Genomic DNA, 19,590 nt, shown 5'->3' on the forward strand with positions numbered 1-19,590 from the left:
AGGCACATGTCTGTAAATCCAGCATTTCAGAAGCTAGTCTGGGCTAGAGTGAGATTCTGCCTTAAAACACAAGAACCAACTATGTGTCAATACAATCTCAACACTAACAGCAGCTAACATTTGCTGAACACTGGTTAGACGTATTTAAGAATTCAAAAATGCTTCTATCCAACAGGTTTCCTTACCTGTGTAGATGAGGAACTGTACAATGCCATATGACCACTAACTGAAGAAACCAGTGTTTGAGTTCAACCCAAGTTTAGCTACTCCATTGGTCTCTCTACTATCCTGCTGCCTTCCTGTAATGTTTGTGGTTATCGTCTAGACACAGAAGCCATATGGACCTGAAAATTAACTCATGCTGGTTTTTTTTTAATGTGCAATGGTGTTTTGCCATGGGTGTCAGGTCACCTGAAACTGTGAGCTGCCATGTGGGTGCTGGGAATTGAACCAGGTCCTCTGAAGAGCAGTCAGGGCCCTCACCACTGAGCCATCTCTCCAGCCCCAACTCATGCTGTTTTAAGCTTCTTTGAAAGTGAAATATTTATTCTTTCCTATGTGTGCCTGTTTTATGGATTGTGGTATTGTCTTGTTTTAGTATTTATGTGTATGGGCACATGGGCATTTTATTTGCATGTGCATCACATACATGCCTGGTGCCCATGGAGACCAGAAGAGGATGTAGGATCCCTCGCTACTGAAGTCACAGATGACTGTGAGCTGCCATGTTATGTTAGGGATCAAACCTGGAGCCTCTGAAAGAGCAGCCAGTGCTCTGAGCTAATCTCTAGCTCCAGAATGTAGGGCTTTTAAAAAATTTACACATGCTCATACAAGATTTTTTCTTAATATTTCTGTCAGAAAAAAATGATTTACTCTAATAAATTAATGAGAGATTTAAAAATATTGAAACTTTACTACTAATTAAGTACAAAGCTTGATAACCACCCCACTTCTATTCAGAAAGCTCGGCTCTCACCTTGCATCCTGCACTGAAAAGGAAGGCACTGGCTATAACGCCCCTTAGCAGAAGTGCAGCCCTTTATTTGCTTTTGAAATGTCTTTTTTTTTTTTTTTTCTGCTTTCTTTCAGGTAGCCATATGCTACGTCAGCTCCAGACCCCACTCCAGCAACGTCAATTGTGAAGGGGTGTTTTTCAGTGGACTTCTCTTGTACCTCTGTGACTCTTTTGTAGGTGCCGATCTTCTCAAGAAATTCAAGTTTCTAAAAGGTAAGTCAAATTTAGTGTCTGGAATGTGAATGCCATTGTCTAGAAAAAAAAGAATCAAGAGTTGAATGGCACACAAGCAAGCAAAGCTTCAGCCAGTAGTCGGAACACTCTTGACTCTAAACCAGGGCTACTGATATTATTGGGGAAGGAAGACCAGGCTGTCTTAAGACTAGGTTAAGTGCAGGTGAATAACAGCTATGCAACCTAAGACTTTTTATGTGTGTGTATGTGTGAAACTGCCTGCAGAGACCAGAAGGTAGATGATGCCCTGGAACTTAAGACTGTGAGCCATCTGACATGGATGCTGGGGATTGAACTTGGGTTTTCTGCAAGCAGCAGTGAGACTCTTAACCACGGAGCTATCTCTCCAGCTCTTATCTGTTACTCCTTACACAGGCTTTTACCATTATTGAATTTTAGAAATATATGCTTCTGCTATCTAGTTTAGACAGAAGCTAGGTTGATTCTACCTATGCATGTTTGTAAGCAGCATAAAAGTAATTTGATTGGGTCAGAAATCAACTGCAGAAAAATTATATAATCACCCCCAGACATACTGTTATGAGTCTGCCACAGAAACTAAAGTTGTCTTAATAGGTATGCATCATAAACAAAGTTCAACTTACCTAAGAATATATGCAAAGCTAGATTCACAAATATTCCTGACAAGATGACCTGATCTCAGTAATGAAAGATGACACCCAGAACACTCTATGTACCATAAGAACAGGGAGCTAACTCTGTGTGAGAGTGTGTAGCAGTGGTTCTCAAGTTTTTAAGAGATCTTTGGTTGTCACTCTGTATGGGGAGGAGGACATCTTCAGCGAACACTGAGCAGAAAGCTCAACTCGACAAGGCACAGACTAGCACCCGGCACACACAATGAAGTGCTAAGGTGGAGATGCCCTGTTCTACAGACACAAGCAAGCACTGCTTCACTGGTCACTAGGAGAGAGGAGGCTGCAGCTGAAGGAAATCTCCCTCTATTAGCACTTTAAGCTCCTTGAAACTTTTGCAAAACTGCTTGGATGAAAATACCTACCTGTATGTTGGTTTTCAAAGGTGGTAACATTCTTATCAATTTAATGTCTGCTTTTCCTGAAGGTGCTACCCTGTGCGTCATCTGCCAGGACAGAAGCTCCCTACGGCAGACGATTGTTCGCTTGGAGTTGGAGGATCAGTGGCAGTTCCGCCTCCGGGATGAGTTTCAAACTGCTAACAGCAGTGATGACAAGCCTCTCTACTTTCTTACTGGACGCCATGTATGAGTTTTTGAAGAGACCAAAAACAACAAACAGATCCTAGATGGAGTGGGACAATTATCGGGGATTTATTTTTCCTTTAAAGTACAATCACTGTGGAGCAAAGTGCAACGTATTTATCTCTTCTCCAAAGAGCTCCCCAAATGTGACCAAGGTCGTCTTTGGGGGCACTGTCCTTCTTCAGTTCTGCTGACAGGACCCAGGTTCAGGCCAATGCCACAGTGGGCAGGTATGCAATGACACAGGACATGCTCTGCCTGTGGGAACCTGAGGATATATTCTGGAGAACAAACATGGAGTTTGCATTGTTTTTCTACTACACTGTGTTGGGGGGCAGGGGACTGACTGTCAGCATTAGCCAGCTTGAATGTGTTGCATGAAACTCACACCATTGGTGTGGAATTAATTGAAGATTAACACTTGAGGCCTGAGCCCTCAGTTTCTCTTCAGATCTGTACTTTGGTACAGTATTACTCAGGGGTCTGAAATGATAGAATGTAGAAGATATTTGTATTTAAAAAGAAGTAGCTTTGTCTTTCTCTGTGCAGTGTTAGTTTGAGATTTATAATCTTATATATATCGAAACCTTTGGCAAAATTTCCACAGGAGTTAAAAGTTTACTATTTAAACAGAACAAAAAAATCAGTAAATGCAGAGCAGGCGCTGTGTGCTTTTATGAAGTTCTCAGAGCTTAATTCCTTTGCTTTCCCCATTTCCCATTTCCGGTCTTTAATAAGCACACCATGTCTATGAGAATGTAGAGCAGTGATTTGTGAAAGCAGCTGTGTGGACAAACGCACGTTCTGCAGTTGTGCCCACCACTGTGTTTTAGCTGAAAGTAAGCAGTTGGCACCTGGAAACCCACACATCAGGTGGAGATTCTACTGTGAAGTGAACTAGTTGATTTCTTTGGCTCAGGCTAAGTATCCTTTAAACAACTTAGCCAGTAACAGCTGTTACACAGAAATGGATGAAATGGGAAACAGAACCATAGACAAGTTTTCCTTAATTTTATCAGTGACATTTTTCCTGAGGAGTAAGGAAGACTCTTTTAGAGTCTTTTGGGCTCATTAAAATTAGCGGGTAGTGTATGACTGGTATCAGCATTAGGAGGCATAAGTTTCTATGTAGCTCTCATCAAATACTTTAATCAGAACATTTTGAGAAAATATTCTACAGTAATCTGTTGGAAGTTTACACTTAACTCGCTCTATTTCATGGTATCTCTTCAGGTTTTTCTCAGCCCATGTGCGTGACTTTGTCTCCAGTTAAAATGGTCACTTTTACTTGAATCTGTCTTAGGACCTGAGACTACTGAGAGCCCTGCTGAGCCTGCATTTACTGCAAGTGTTAGCTGGCGGGCTTGGTTATCCAGGGAGAACAAGGAGTTTACAGCTAGGGAGAAGATGAAATATATTAGATGGGAACAGTTTGCAGATCCCTTGGCTTTAATGTAGCTACTTATGATGTTTGAAATGTATTTTAAATGGAAAATTCCTTTTAACCCCATTTTTAATTGTCCTTCAAAGAGGACCTGCCTTATGTGCTTACTCCTTAACTTTAGTAGAGCAGAATTTTAGCAAAGAGGTACGTTCCAGGGCAGTCTGGTTTGGATATGAATGTATTCTGACTTGTCCCTGTTCTGCTGAAAGGGTCCGATGCAGGTAACATCAGGAAAGCCACGGTTTGTGCAATATTCCAGTAACACTCTGTAGGGTAAATAGAATACTTGAGATAATCCCACAACTACTGTACCGGGGCAGAGGCCTCTCAGGAGTTCTTACTGGCTTTTTCTCTTTGAACTAAGTTACTTTAATGTAGGTACTCTGTTAGTTAGAGCTACACTCAAGAAATTCAAGTGATCATGAACTGTAAATACAATTCAGCTCTGTTCAGGAGAAATGCCAGAATAAAACCAAAAGACCATCACTCCCATAATTAATATTCAATTTACCTGCCTCTTTTTCTCCAAAGCCTAACTTAAGGTTTGGATATTTTAAAATGACCTTAATCAGTATAATCCTTTAGTGAATGCTAGGTCCTCTTTAAGGATGAAATTGCACAAGCCCAGGCCACCGTGACTTGTTAATTCAGGTCTCGGTGTGTTTGATTTTACCCTCTTCCATCCCTGAGGACAGAGAGTTAGGGCAAATAGACTAAGTCACACGGTAACTTAGCTGCAGACCAGCTGAACTTTGATGTGCATGACAGTTCACACGGGTTAATGTTGAATGTAAACTAAAAAAAAATTAGAAAAACTGTAGTCAAGTCTTGGCTGTAATTTATGCAGCTGCTTCTTGTGATTGTTAGAAAAGGGGGCACCGTGTTACTTTGTTACTGTAAAATTCTCTTAACCAAAATGTGGTGAATTTTACTCACTAGTCAGTCTACCTCACATTTGTTTATGACGTGTGTCTAACAGTATGTCATTGTCCTTTCATTTGGTGAATGTATTAAAATTCCCTCCCACTCCTCACCCACTAAAAAAGTTCGTTTTCTTTAAACCAATTTTCCATGTTAAAAGGTGATATGAGCTGTGACTCTGGCAATGTCTGGTATCGCTCATACCTTGGATGGCTCTGAGACTCTACTATCTTGGCACCGTCCAAGAAAATACTAAGTAAGTAGCTGGATGAAATCTATAGCTTACCTAAAGTAGCTACATACACCAAAACCTCTCCTGGAAAAAGCTGCAGACTGCTACATAATTATAGATGACAGACCTATGTAGAAGGCAACTATATTCATTTTTGTATGCTCAGACAGTTCTGGGTTACTAAAACTTTTATTATTAATTTATTTCTAAATTCCACCTACTTTTACCAACTCTTAGGAGAAAAAAGGCCTTCCAGCTCTAATATATAAAGAACATTTATATTAATTTGAAACAAAAGCACTCATGTAGGTCAAAGGCCCACAGAGCAGCAATAACTATTTTCATGTCTGCTGACAGACAGAGAGAAGCAGGCTTCTACTACCTGTTCTAAAATAACCAGCTTGGAAAGTCTAACACCACACCAACTGCTAAGCCTTGGAAGCCATAAGAATAAAGGATGTACGTGTGAATTACTACTGTGGGAATCGACTCAGCAGTCTTAACTCGGTAACCTGAAGCTGTATTTCCACACAACTGGACAACCAGGCCAAGCAAACAAAAACCACTAAAATATCATAGTAGATCTGAGACTATGTTCATGCTTTTGGTAAATGCAGAGTTCACACTCACATTATCAAGTTGATTATCAACATTGCTTGCTCCAATCCTTGCTAAAGAAACCACACAAGTGTGGGCAAAGCCATCAAAACCTGTTGTTCCTACAATATGCTAGATATCTGCAAAAAGGACCATCAACTAACAAGCATTTCCACAATCAGCAATTCTATAAACTTCTGAAGTCTGACTGTGACCGCTGGTACACTCGGTGACTGCTGCTTCTCTAGTGGTGACCCTCTATGGCTTCTAGGGCTGTCTCCTCGGTTTCCATCACTCTCTTCAGACTCTCTTCCCTCGCTTATGCCATTTCAGATCCTCTCAAATGATGGGTGTCCCTTGCACATCTCTAGTTTTCCTTTTACTACCCCAGGATGACCTGATATAAACCTCCAAATAACAGCTTAAGTCCAAACCTCTCTCAAACTCTAGAGCCACATATACAACTAACTATAAGGGTGGTAATCCCACTTGCAAATTCTATAACCACCTTAAACCTTGACCAAAACTGAACCTGCCCTTCCTTCCCCATCAAGTCCTCCCAACCCATTCCCTCTGCTTTTCCTTCTTAGCTTTCAACTGATCTACTGAAAGCTAGACCAAAATTCCTGCTTATCCCAGATTCTTTGCCACAGTTCACCCCTGGCTGTTAGAAATGCCTAACAATGCTTTAATTCTCTCTTTAGTGCACACCCATCTCTTCACCTCCATTCCTATATTAGAGTTTAGTTCAGTATTTCAACATTGTGTATAAGCTGCTTGTGTGTAGTCCCTTTTCAACTCCAAAATCTTTTCTTATAAACCCTATTTCGGGCTAGAGAGATGGCTCAGCAGTTAAGAGCACTGGCTGCTCTTCCAGAGCACCAGGCAGATCACAACTGTCTGTAACTCCAATTCCAAAGGATCTGGCACCCTCATACAGACATATATGCAGGCAAAATACCAATGCACATAAAAATAAATAAATCTTTTTAAAAAGCCATGAACCCTAATAAATAAAACAATGAACACTAAATACAGAGTCTGATACACTCAAATGGTAGGTGCTATTTTTTTAGTCTACTATTCTTAGAGAAATACCTAGATTGTAAAACTTGAGGGGCTTTTTTTTTTTTTTAATTAACATGAAGATTATCTGTTCCTCCCAGTAATGACAACATTTAAAGCAAATCAATATTTACCCTGCTCTCCCTTTAGGTCTTCATCAGTCATGGCCTGTTAATCCAAGTAATATGTTAAGGCTCACACGGAAATGGGACCTGTACTAACGAAGTTAACAGTACCAGAGACCTAACACTATTACAAAATTTCACTGTGCTTCCAAAAAGTCAAGCTACTTATCAGGCTAATAAAGAGAATAAAAATGACTAGAAAAGTCTCAACTATAGGGAAAAATGATAATGTCAAAGTCAGATCAGGGGCTGGAGAGAAGCTCAGCAGTCCAAAGCACTGGCTGTCCTTGTAGCAAACCTGTGTTGAGTTCCTGGCATAAACATGGTGCATACACATAAACTCATGCAGGCATACATACACATAAATAAAAGAAAGAAAAGAAGTATTAGTGGCCCAGCATTCAGGAGGCTAAAGTGGGCAGATCTCTGAGTTCAGTTCAAGGCCAGACAGGGCTACATAGTGAGAAGCTGTCTCCTCCTCCTCATTGTAATGAAGAAGAGGAGGAAATTAAGATGATGATTGGGGCTGGAAGGAGGAGATTTGGGCTGAAGAGAGCTCAGTGGTTAAGAGTTGGTCTTGCAGAGGACCAGAGCTCAGTTTCCTGCACCTAGAGGCAGCTCACAACCATCTTGTAAATCTACTTTGAGAGAATCCAATGCAGGGACCAAGCATGCATATGGTACACATACACACACACAGGCATTCACATAGTCACCTAAAATAAAATGTAAAACTCTTAGGAAAAAAAAAAACAAACCACTGGATCACTGCTTTAGAATCCAGATGAATGGTTACACTCCCAATCACTGTGTCATGGAAAGAGTGTAGTCATATACCAATAATAAAAGAAACTTATAGGGGATGAAATGTACACCTGACTGTTAACCACAATGCAACTTTTAACCAATTTTCATAGGTTTTCAATAGAGATATGATCATTTCAGCTCAAAAAGATAACCTTACTGAAACCACAGTGGCACCTCATTCTTGGGCTGTGGTTCTTTATTTCTTTGAAAATTAAGTACCATGTTACTAAAATATTCAGGAAGGACTGACAAAATGGTAAAAACCACCTTTAAGAAGCCTGTGTTTTAATCTTCTTTCAGTCTCAAACGCAAGAAACTCCCTGAAAAGGTACAAACATTCAACACATTGTCTCGGTACATTTATCACTTAGAAAAAGCTATCAAGAATTTTATTATTTTATTCTACATTATATACAGGTCATAAAAGGCCACAGCAGTTTTTCAACATATAAACCCTTTAAAAGTAGAGGGCACTATGAAGGATAGACAAGTATCAAAATGAAGTCCAGTAATGAGGGCGTATACTCAGTGCAGTGTTTCTGAGGAATACCAACGCAGATACCAAGCCACCCACGTTTAGTTACAACTATTCTGTAGTTCTTTGTGACTCTAATCATTTATGGCGCCACATGAGAGAGCTTCCCACTGCCTCTATCAGACTGTTGTAAGTTCTTTCACTTGGAGCTCTCCTTTTCTGAGAGATTTTCTTAGAGTATGGTTTAGTAGCTTCAAATTCTTAAGCATGTAATACTGTACTGTCCTTGAATAATAACTCAAAAAACATTGGTTTCCACTCTGAAAATACAATCTTTAAACCTATAACTGGTATCAGCAGATCAATATAAAAAAATACAGTACCAAGCTACACTGGTATATTTCCATATTAAGAACTTCAAAATATACTTATCACTGAGACCATAGTCCTTGCATTAATTTTCAGTCCACTATGAACAATTATCTGCTGCATGTAAACATGTCTAAATAACTATAGATAAAATACAATCATAAATTTCTGTAAAAGATAATAAAATATCTTCTTTAAAAAAACAAAACAATAATAGCTATTACTGCATTGTTTCCAATTTTATGAAAATGGAACAACCACATGGCTGTTGCCAGTCCTGAGTTCATTGTAATAAAATGGCCCTAGTTCCTGGTTAAAGTCAGCAGCCAACTCTTTCTCTTCAGAAGATGTCTTCCGGTACAGCAGGTGAGATCTGGATTAGGTGGTATTCTGTCCATTAATAAAATTATAGACCAGAAACTGACCAGTGCCACAGTACTGTGTTGCGAACAACTTTCCATCAGGAGTGGGATCTGAGAAAGCAATTTCTTCTTTACTCAAATAAGAGCCATAAATAAAGTTACTCCTAGTTAAAAGGGAAAAAAAAAGGAAAGGTGGGAGAAAGGGGGGAAGATTGAAAAATTAATCTTTCTGTTCACTGAAACTGAACAACCTTTAGACAAGAAAGACTTAAGCAATGCTATGTTATTCTAAAAAACAACATACCTGTTCAACTTAAACATTATAATTTAAAGTACAAAGTATTTTTAGAAAAGCAATAGTTATAAAAAACATTTGCCCAACATCATGTCATAAAGTACTCAACTACTAAGAGCTGAAGAACTTCTCACTCAATCAAGGTACCAAGAAACAAGACTGAACTATTTCTCAGATCAGGAAAAAGGTATGTCTGTCACCTCCCCTTCAATAATATCACTGACAGCTCTAACTAGCATAAACTGGAGAAGAAATAAGCATCCTGATTAGAACAAGAGAAAACTCTTTTTTGGCAGATGATATGATCTTGCAAGTAGGAAATCTGAGGGATTTACCAAAAGACCATTTAAGATTTAGTAAATGATCTCAAGGGTTGTGACCCAGATTGATATTCAACAAGTATGAACTTTAGCTATATACCTGAAATGGGCAATCCAAATATGAACCTAGAAAACAACCAACCTATAACATCAAGATGAGCACAATGCTTAGGAAAATAATTACCAAAAAATCTGTGAGCTAAAAAATATAAAATATTCTTTAAATAAAAACCTAATTAAAAAAAGACATCCCATGTTTAAAAATCAGAAAACTTAATACTGTTAAAATGCTATTACTGGGGCGGTGGTGGCGCACGCCTTTAATCCCAGCACTCTGGAGGCAGGGCCAGGTGGATCTCTGTGAGTTCGAGGCCAGCCTGGTCTACAGAGCGAGATCCAGGACAGGCACCAAAACTACACAGAGAAACCCTATCTTGAAAAAAAAAATTGAAATTTAAAAGGGTTGGGGATTTAGCTCAGTGGTAGAGCGCTTGCCTAGCAAGCACAAGGTCCTGGGTTCGGTCCTCAGCTCCGGTGGGGAAAAAATGCTGTTACTGCCCAAATTGACCCATAGCTGGTTTCCTTGGAGGAAATGGTAAGCTGATCTTAAAATTCTCAAGGAAATAAAAAGGATACTAAAGAGTCAAAACATTAAAAGAAGAGGAGGAAGAGGAGTAGGAAAAAAGTTGAAGGACTCCTACATCCTCATTTCCAAATAGACCACACAAAGCTCTAGCATTCCAGATGTGTAATATTGACATAAGCATAGACACACAGGACATGGAACAACACACAAATCCAGATAGAAACCTTTACAAGTATGCTGTGATAGGATCTCACGCTGTACAGTTATGGCTGGCCTGGAGCTCACAGGAGATTCACCTTCCTCTGCCTCCCAAATGCTGGGAACAAAGGCATGTGCCACCATGCCCAGCTTCCCATCTTATTTTTGAGATATGATCGTTCACTGAACCTGGAGCCTAGTCTGGCTGGCCAAGAGCTCCTGGCTCTGTGTGTCTCCAGTAGCTAGTAGTGGGATGATGAAGTGAAGGACTTGGAACCCTCATATATTGCTTGTTGGGTGGTAAAATGGTGCAGGCATTATAGAAGAGAGTTCAGTAGTTCTTCAAAATATTAAATTCATCAGTACTACAAGATCCCCAACTATACACCTAAGTATACATTCTCAAAATTCTACACATTCACACAAGCACTGGTGTATAGATGGTCATAGCAACACTATCCATGATGACCACTGAAACACACCAAACGCTCAGCTGAAGAAAGGACCACTAGTTGCATTCTACTATTTAGCAATCATAAAAAAGCAATTTATTTTTAATGTTTTAAAAAGCAGGACTGGGAAGAGAGCATAGTTAGTAATGGACAAGCACAAGGACCTGAGTTCAATGACCAGAACCACATTTTAAAAAGCCTAATGGCACATTTGCTTGTGATCTCACACTATGTGGTAGAGACTGGCAGATCCCTGAAGCTCACTGGTTATCCAGTCTCACCTTCTTGGTGAGTTCCAGGCCAGTGAGAGATCCTGTCTAAAAAACCAAGATGGACAACAGCAGAGGAACAACACCTTAGATTGTCCTCTGGTCTCCACACACAGAGAGACATATACATGCCCACACGCACACAAACACACGCAAAAGCAGCAGAGTGATACATGCCACCACACTGATGATACTTAGAATTCTATTTACATGAATTGTTCAGTATACAAAAGTACATTGATACAGAAAGTAGGCTGGTGGCTGCCAGCAGCTAGAGATGTGAGAAAATGAATCACTGCATGAGTTGGGTTTGGGGGTGGGGAGGGGAGGGAGTAGAATGCTTTAAAATTAAATGGAGTGATAGTTACATATGTTTTGAGTATATTAAAACCCAATGGATGGCAAAAAGAATTCTCCAGCCTGCTGGCAGCATTTTCATACTGTGATTTCATACTAAATGAGAAGATCTGTGTCAGGAGGAATAGTAAGTGAAGAAGCAGAGGCCTTGCACATTTTAACAAGGAGCTTATTCACTATCGCATGACTAATTACAATACTGCTCTTTCAGTTTTTTGAACAAGAGACATCTATATGATTTGCTGTAAGATTTAAAGGATGGGAAATAAATCCTCTCACTCCTTCCGGATTATTTGTACTTAATCAGCTTGTTTCCCAAGCTAAGCACTGAAAGAAGTGGAAACAGTTCTCTTGCCATGGGGAGCAGGTGTGAGCTACTGTCCATTAACCACAGAGCAAGGAGCTAAGACCGAGAGTCTCGAGCTTTCGCCTGTAACGGTTATTTCAAAATCTATTCCCATAGGAAACAGTTGATAATCTATAAATTAACAAACAATAAACTGACCTAAAAACAATTTTTTAAAGCACTATGGATTGACCCTGGAACCTGATACTGCTCTACCATCCACCTACCCACTCTGTCCTCCAAACCTCTTATGGATGATTAATTTTAACCTTCATTTTATCCTTTATCTAAGGGTCTTTACTGGAAGAAAAAAAGTCTGATTCTTTTCTCCGTATTTTTGATAAACAACCACATGATAACAGAAAAACAAATGACACTGAAGAGAATATAAAAGTAACACGTAAAAACTTTTAAACACTTATTATGTGTGTGTGTGTGTGTGTGTGTGTGTGTGTGTGTGTGTGTGTGTGTGTGAATGTTCATGGTTTAGTTGTGGAACTGGATCTCTCCTTCAGCCTTTCTGTGGTCTGGGGGATTGAACTCAGGTCCTCAGGTATTTTCAGTCAGCACCTTTACCTGTAGAGCCATGACGTTGGCCCCAAAATAATATTCTTAATACAATCTTCTCTAAAAGCTGACTTCCCAAAACACTGTCCACATTTCTCTGGTTTTGTTTAAAAATCTCTAATAGTGAACAAAGGTTAAACTATGTCTGTTATATTGGCCTAATGTCGCAGTTTTAAATAACTAAAACCAAAGAAGTTTAATAATGTTTTGTCTATTACCAAACATTTTCCTCTTCAGATTAAACAAAAGACTTACAGACCTAGTATATTTATACAAAATTTATAATACAAATAAAAGTTTGTTATTTTTTTGTATGTACATATTTTTACAGTATGATTAAATACCAATCTTTATACTAAAACTCAAAAGTACTGCAAATGACTTGAAGAATTACTTTCGTTACCTTAGGCATTCAATCATGCGAGAGGCTATTTTCTTCCGCCTCATCATGCTGAACACCCATATCCGACTGATCCCACATATTGCAGGCTCTGGCAACGTTGAGCAGCACCAGGCTTTTTGCCTTTCAAATCGGACTTTTTCTTCTTCTGACCTGATAACTGGAAGTTTCTCTTCTATAACTCGATAGCCCTAGAAATGTCAATTATAGGAAAGGAGATAAAGGTGGCAGTTGGCTAGTGTAAAGCTTGTTTAGGAGTTGACTGCATTTGGCTGCTTAACAAACTAGCAGACTACCAATCTGATCTACGGCCATTTGGGCTCAACTCGTTATAAGATCATATAATTAAGCATATCTATCACTAATCATTTTAAGAGATTAAACAAGGAAAACAAAGCATTCTGCCATCAAAAGTTAACACAACAGGTACGGAAGATGTCTTCCCACCACCTGCATTCTAAGCAGCAAAAGCACAAATTCAACCAAGGCGGTGGTGGCGCACGTCTTTAATCCCAGCACCAGGAAGGCAGAGGCAGGCGGATCTCTGTGAGTTCCAGGCCAGCCAGAGTTGTTACATGGTGAGACTTTGTCTCCAAACAAAACAAAAGAACAAAAAAAAAAAAAAAAAAAACCTACCTGCACACAAAAAAATTAATCTTTAAAAAGAATTTTTGTGAAATAAAAAAAGTGAGTGTTACAGGCTGGAGAGATGCTCAGTGGTTAAGAACACTGATTGTTCTTCCAGAGGTCCTGAGTTCAATTCCCAGCAAACACATGGTGGCTCACAACCATCTGTAATGAGATCTGGTGCCCTCTTCTGACCTGCAGGCATACATGCAGGCAGAACACTGCATACATAATAAAATAAATCTTTTTAAAAAGGGGGCAGGTTTTGGGGATTTAGCTCAGCGTTTGCGTAGCAAGCTCAAGGCCCTGGGTTCGATCCGCAGCTCAAAAAAAAAAAAAAAATGAGTGTTACATAGCTATCTTATGAACTATGTCTCTAGTCATTTCTGGAATTAGGCAGAATAATAATTTTAAAAATACACGGCTTGCAAAATTGACTCCATATCACTATACCAAACTTCTTTGAACTACTCTATATTAAATTTATGATTCAAAACCATTAGCTATTTAAAATCAATTTTGTTACCACAACAAGATTTCTAAGAAGTATAATTTCAAATTGAATTTGTAAGACATCTAGCTTAACATATTAAACTCAATCACAGCCTTGTTTTGATACTTTACTAAAAATTACTACAATGGGGGCTGGAGAGATGGCTCAGTAGTTAAGAACATTGGTTGCTCTTCCACATGACAGTTCGCATCTGTCTGTAACATCAGTTCCAGGGGATTCGGGCACATATGTGATACACAGACACACATGAAGGAAAACACTCATACACATAATTTTTTTAAATTATTATGATAAAGTATACATTTATTTGGATGTTATTATGTGGTAAAGACATCAACAGAACAGTACTTAGGAACAATGTACAACTAGATTCATGAGCAAGAACTTGGCTGAAATAGACAAGATTCCAGGTCAGGCTCAAATGAGACGGGCTAGTCCAGAGATTCTGCTCTCTTCAGCTGGTCTTCAGGGACATGTAAAATTCTCTAGTGAACACATACATCACTGACTCCTAAACACAAACCCAGTGCTCACTTAGAGCTTAACTAAAAAGAAGGGACCTATTCAGGGGAGACAAACTTTCTGCATAAAGGCAATGACAGTAAGTATTTCAGGCACCTCAGTAACTGCTTTCTCTGCCTTTGTAATATGAGTTCGAGGCCAGCCTGGTCTACAAAGTGAGTTCCAAGAGCTGTTACACAAAGAAACCCTGTCTTGAAAAACCAAAAGAGAAAGAGAAGGAAAAGGAGAGAGAGAAAGAGAGGGGAGAGAGAGGAAAAAAAGAAGAGAAACAAATGAGTGTGGCAGGATTACAATAAAATTGCATTTACAAAAACAGCCAAGCGCCAGGCAGTGGTGGCGCACACCTTTAATCCCAGCACTCAGGAGGCAGAGGCAAGTGGATCTCTGTGAGTTCGAGGTCAGCCTGGTCTACAGAGCTAGTCCAGGACAGGCTTCAAAGCTACAGTGAAACCTGGTCTCGAAAAACCAAAAAAAAAAAAAAAAAAAAAAAAGCCAATGTGCGACCATGCTACCAATCTTAGCACCAAGGAAGCTCTCTCTGAGTCTGAGGCCAGTCTGTTCTACATAGTGAGTTCTAGGCTAGCCAAGGCTGCATAGTGAGCCCGTCTCAAAAATTTTTTATAAAAGCAGGCCATGAGCTGGACATGCCATCATACTACTGTCATCCCAGCGCTTAGGGGTTGGTGGCAGAGAACAACCTCAGCTACTGAGCAACTTTTTCAAGATAGGACTATGTGAGACTCTACTTTTGTAGGAAAACAACAACAAAGCCAGTCTGCCCACTAACGTTGCCTAGCCTCCTTTAACTCAAGTACCAGGAGGATCAATGAGAGAGAGATTAGTACATAGCACAAAACCTCAAAACATGCTCTTAATTCTATACCTTTGTCTTACTGAGTTGAAAAACTAATTCCTGACAAGTATAATAGTGCACACCTTTAATTTCAGCACTCAGGAGACAGAGAGCAGGTGGATCTCTGAATTCAGGCCAACTAGGGCTACATACTGAGACCCTGGGAGGAAGGGAAAGAGGGAGGAAGGAAGACAGGGAGGGAAGGAAAGAACAAAGGAAGAAAGGACAGATTAATGCCCACCTGAGTATGGTGGTGTACAATTATAATCGCAGCACGAAGGAGGATTCCAAGTTTGAGGACAGCCTGAGCTAAATAGTGAATTCCAGGCCAAGCTGTATTACATAGAGAGACTATGTCTCTCAAAAGAAGAAAAGTTACAACTTTATTATAGTGCAGAATTACATATAATTCTTGAATTTATAGCCTTACCTAAACTGTAGATAGATTATTAGGGTATTATATAAGATCACATAGTAATAAGCTAATTTAGATACCAAACTATGAGCAGTCTTTAGAAGTCACTTACCCACTGGATATGTTCTGCAATTAGGCAGCCAACTACTTTCTTGTCATTAGAAATAAAGAGAAGTGTTTTAGTTCTGGAATAGCACATTAATGGAGCCTGTTGGAAACCCAAATCATTGTCAACCATCTCTCTAATTTCATCAACCTGCCAAGTAAAGAACAATACCATTTTTTAAACAAAGAAAACACTGTATATAGGTAAAATACATTCAATAAGCTGAATATATTATTCCTAACATGTACTCTCTAAGGAGTTTTTGGGGTTTGAGACAGTCTTGCTATTTTGCTATGTACCTCTGGCTGGCCTGGTGTTCAATATGTAGCCCAGGTTGGCCTTGAACTAGTAGCCATTCTTCTCCCTCAGCTTCCTGAAGACTGAAATCACAGTACCTACAGTACCCACCATACCTGGCCTGAATTCTTTTAGATGTCTGTACTGATGGTTAACTCTTTTTTAAGCACTAGAAGCAAATTGGCAAGAAAGGGGAAGAAACAGAAGGTGTTGCCAAACCCAGGAGTCTAGGAAACAAGAAGGGTGAGTGAGTGCCAGCCAGCACTAACCATGTAAGAACATGAAGACTTCCTCAGCAAGAGCACCATGTGTTTGAAATGATTAGAACATACTGAAACTTAGCCAGCACAACACTTTTCTCCCCAAGGCTTAGCTAGAACTCACAACAGTAAAATTAATGAGACAGAAGAAAGAAATTCACGTTCACTATCTAACAATTATCTAAAAAGTGAGACAAACCAAGAACTGTACCCACTTCAATCCGATATCCCTTGGAGTATTATATTTCTTCATATTGTATGTAGAAAAAACAAACTCAAGTGACACTATTTTCTTATGTCAAACATCTAGAAAATCACAGAGCAGAGGTCTGAACCCTCAACATTAACACGGCATCAAAAAACTTCTTCCAAGCCCAAGCTCTCGTTAGGCACTGAAAAAGCACAACTCTTCAGGGACCTGCACACTAATTCTCTCTCCAGTTAAAAGACCATAAATCGCCAGGGGACTGGCACATCCCTTTAATCCTAGCACTTGCAAGGCAGAGGCAGGCAAATTTCTGCTAGTCTGAGGCCATTCCGATCTAATTTAAATAGAAGTTCCAGGCCAGCCAGGCTACACAGTGAGGCCCTGCCTTGGGGGGGGGGGGGGACCGGACAGGGATGGACGGAACTCACTTTGTAGCCCAGGCTGGCCTCGAACTCAGAGAGATCCACCTGCCTCTGCCTCCCTAGTGCTGGGATTAAAGGCGTGAGCCATCACTGCCCAGCTAATTTCTGATATTTTATAAGAGCATCCATAATCAGTTCCTAAAGGTAGGTTGTTAACAATTCCTTCTATTTTAATTTTAAGGTTATTATGGGTTACTAACTAGTAATATAACTGATTGTAGGCTTTCCCTGAAAAGCTAAACTGAAGAAGCTAGTTGTCACTAAGACAATTCTTAGTAAGCAGTCTGGCTGTCATATAAGCAAAATTCCTACTACGTATTTCTGAATGATAGTTGGAAATGAATTTCCATTACTCAGTAACTCCACAAGCATTTGTCTTTGTGCAAAGATCAATGTTTAAATACAAGACAAACTGAGTATCATTAAGGGTTAATATGGTGTCTGCAACTGTCTTACAGAATAAGTGATCTAAAGACATAAAGAGCAACAGAATAAACTTCTTATGTCAAGTAAGACATTAGCTACATTTTCAAATAAAAGGTGTTTTCTTAGCCTCCTTATCAGGTGATCTAGTCCTAAATTTAAAAATGTCCAATTGTAAACCTAAGGAAAATACAGCAAGTAAATTAATTCCCTTGTGGCTCTAGTTAATTTAGACACACACTAGAGTGTAACCAGTTTTTAGATAAATAACTAAACTCATAACCACATGAAGTACTTTTTGTGAAAAAAAGAAAAGTAAGCTAGAAGACAAGAAACACATACTAAGTCTATTATTTATAAATGTAATTATTTTTTTTCTTTTTTAATTAAGGGTGACTGAAATCAGAGATTCACACATAAATTTATGCCATGGTCCCTTTCAAAATACTCTGTATGACAAAACAGTGCCATGCTTCACTATTTAACTCATTTCTCAATAAAGTAAACTCAATGATTACTAAAGGCAAAATTTTATAATCACTCACTGGATTGGTATTCAATCTACTTCACATATTTTTATGTAATAAGATTTCGAATAATTTTTCAAATGAGCTGTGTTAACTTTTCAAGATAGGGCTTCTCTGTGTAGCTTTGGAACCTATCCTGGAACTCACTCTATAGACCAGGCTGTCCTCGAACTCACAAAATCTGTCTCTGCCTCCCAAGTGCTGGGATTAAAGGCATGCACCACCACCACCCAGCTGGGTTATGTTCTTTAAATTCGTATTTCTTGTTTTCAGAATTGGTGTTTAATGTGCAAAGCCTACAATGTATTCTCCTCTTAACCTTAAGTTTTCTGTATGAAATGTCACTGAAAATTTACCTTTTTCAGGGCATACTTTGGGTCTTCGGGAAGGACCATTATTATCTTACCATCAGGATATTCAGCCAGAATTCTTTCTTTTTTCCAGCCCTAGATATAAAAGAATAGATTTTATGTATCACACTTTATTTATCCATGTACAAGACAAAAAGTACATTCACTTGTCTAAAAGTTGCAAACATAAAAAAATAGAGGTTCATTAATGCTTGACTAATAAGATGTGATCAATTATCTGCTTTTAAATTTACAAGATTGAATGCAAGCAAATTTCTAGGGCTTGTTCAGAGAGAAGTCATACCACAAAGTTCTAATTTATCATTTCCCATCTTAACAAATTTTGAAAATCACACACCAAAAACAAGCCCCTTAAAGTCAGTGGGTCCCAGAAGAAAAAGGCTAACTCTCCCAGACTCTGGACAAGAGAACTCAATGCTTAGATTTCTCTGGAACAGGGTTACCTCCACAATAAACACTCATATTTATGTCTAGCATGCCAAAGACCTCCAGGAGGTTCCAGATGAGCTGATTTGCATGCAGTATCCCAGAAGGAAAGAATAGCTTTTACTCTTATTGTTCACAACTATCAAAGCCACAAGAAGGAGACTATAAAAAATATAACTACCTTCTAAGAATCTAATAGGGAAGGAGAGGCTACGTTGTGTGTATCTGAAGTTAGACATACTCAAAAAAAGAGAGGAAATAAACTCTTCTTCAGATCCACACTCGTGGTTAATGAGCAGAACCTGCATGAAAAAAAACAAAACAAAACAAAAGCCACTTAAATCTATAAGATGGGACTGAACCAGGTTAAAACTAGGAACTCTGAAGTTCAAAATTACAGAAGGAATGAGCTTTAACTAGTTGTTCCATTTGTCTTACCCAACCAATTTTATGTAAAAAGGCCTTTTTAAAAGCAATTTGTCATTATACTTAGGGAAAATTTCTTTTCTAGGATCGCTTCTAAAAATATAAAAGCTCAATAAAGAAAAAAAACAGCTAATTTTTTGATATACTATGGTAAGTCTGAAAGGATGGAAACTGGTTTTCTAAGTTATCTTTTTGTTTTGTTTTTGTTTTTTTAATGAAATGGGAGCAGGATCTTAGTTGGAGACAAAACTTTCTAGTAATAAAGACCAGCATACATAAGATCATAGAACAAAAATATTTAAAATTCAAAATCTGTTTAAAAAATAAGTATTCAAGGACAAGTAAAATTCAAGTAACTGAAATGAACTAGGGATGGGAAAATCATCTCAAGATTAAGAAATCAGGCTAGAGAAATGGTTCAGCAGTTAAGAGCACTTGTTGTTCTTGCAGAAGACACAGAATCGATTCCCAACACCTATAATGGCTCACAACCATCTTTAACCAGTTCTAGGAG

At 38.9% G+C, this 19,590-nt stretch overlaps 2 protein-coding genes across 2 annotated transcripts in view; one reads left to right on the forward strand and one right to left on the reverse strand.

Moving 5' to 3' along the window:
* Positions 1-4,969, forward strand: part of Greb1l (GREB1 like retinoic acid receptor coactivator) — a 248,203-nt gene extending 243,234 nt beyond the window's left edge. Inside the window, exons 33-34 of the mRNA XM_028876702.2 lie at positions 1,093-1,231; positions 2,336-4,969. Of these exons, the coding sequence (XP_028732535.1) occupies positions 1,093-1,231; positions 2,336-2,499 (303 nt within the window). The 3' untranslated portion in view covers positions 2,500-4,969. The remainder of the gene's footprint in view (positions 1-1,092; positions 1,232-2,335) is intronic.
* A 2,982-nt stretch (positions 4,970-7,951) lies between these two features.
* The window catches only part of Esco1 (establishment of sister chromatid cohesion N-acetyltransferase 1), a 61,997-nt gene continuing 50,358 nt past the window's right edge, over positions 7,952-19,590 (reverse strand). The window contains 4 exon segments of the mRNA XM_028876699.2: positions 7,952-9,053; positions 12,683-12,870; positions 15,723-15,866; positions 18,210-18,299. Coding sequence (XP_028732532.1) covers positions 8,906-9,053; positions 12,683-12,870; positions 15,723-15,866; positions 18,210-18,299 — 570 coding nt within the window. The 3' untranslated portion in view covers positions 7,952-8,905.

The sequence above is a fragment of the Peromyscus leucopus genome, chromosome 19 (assembly GCF_004664715.2).
Source record: "Peromyscus leucopus breed LL Stock chromosome 19, UCI_PerLeu_2.1, whole genome shotgun sequence".
Classification (NCBI taxonomy): Eukaryota; Metazoa; Chordata; class Mammalia; order Rodentia; family Cricetidae; genus Peromyscus; species Peromyscus leucopus.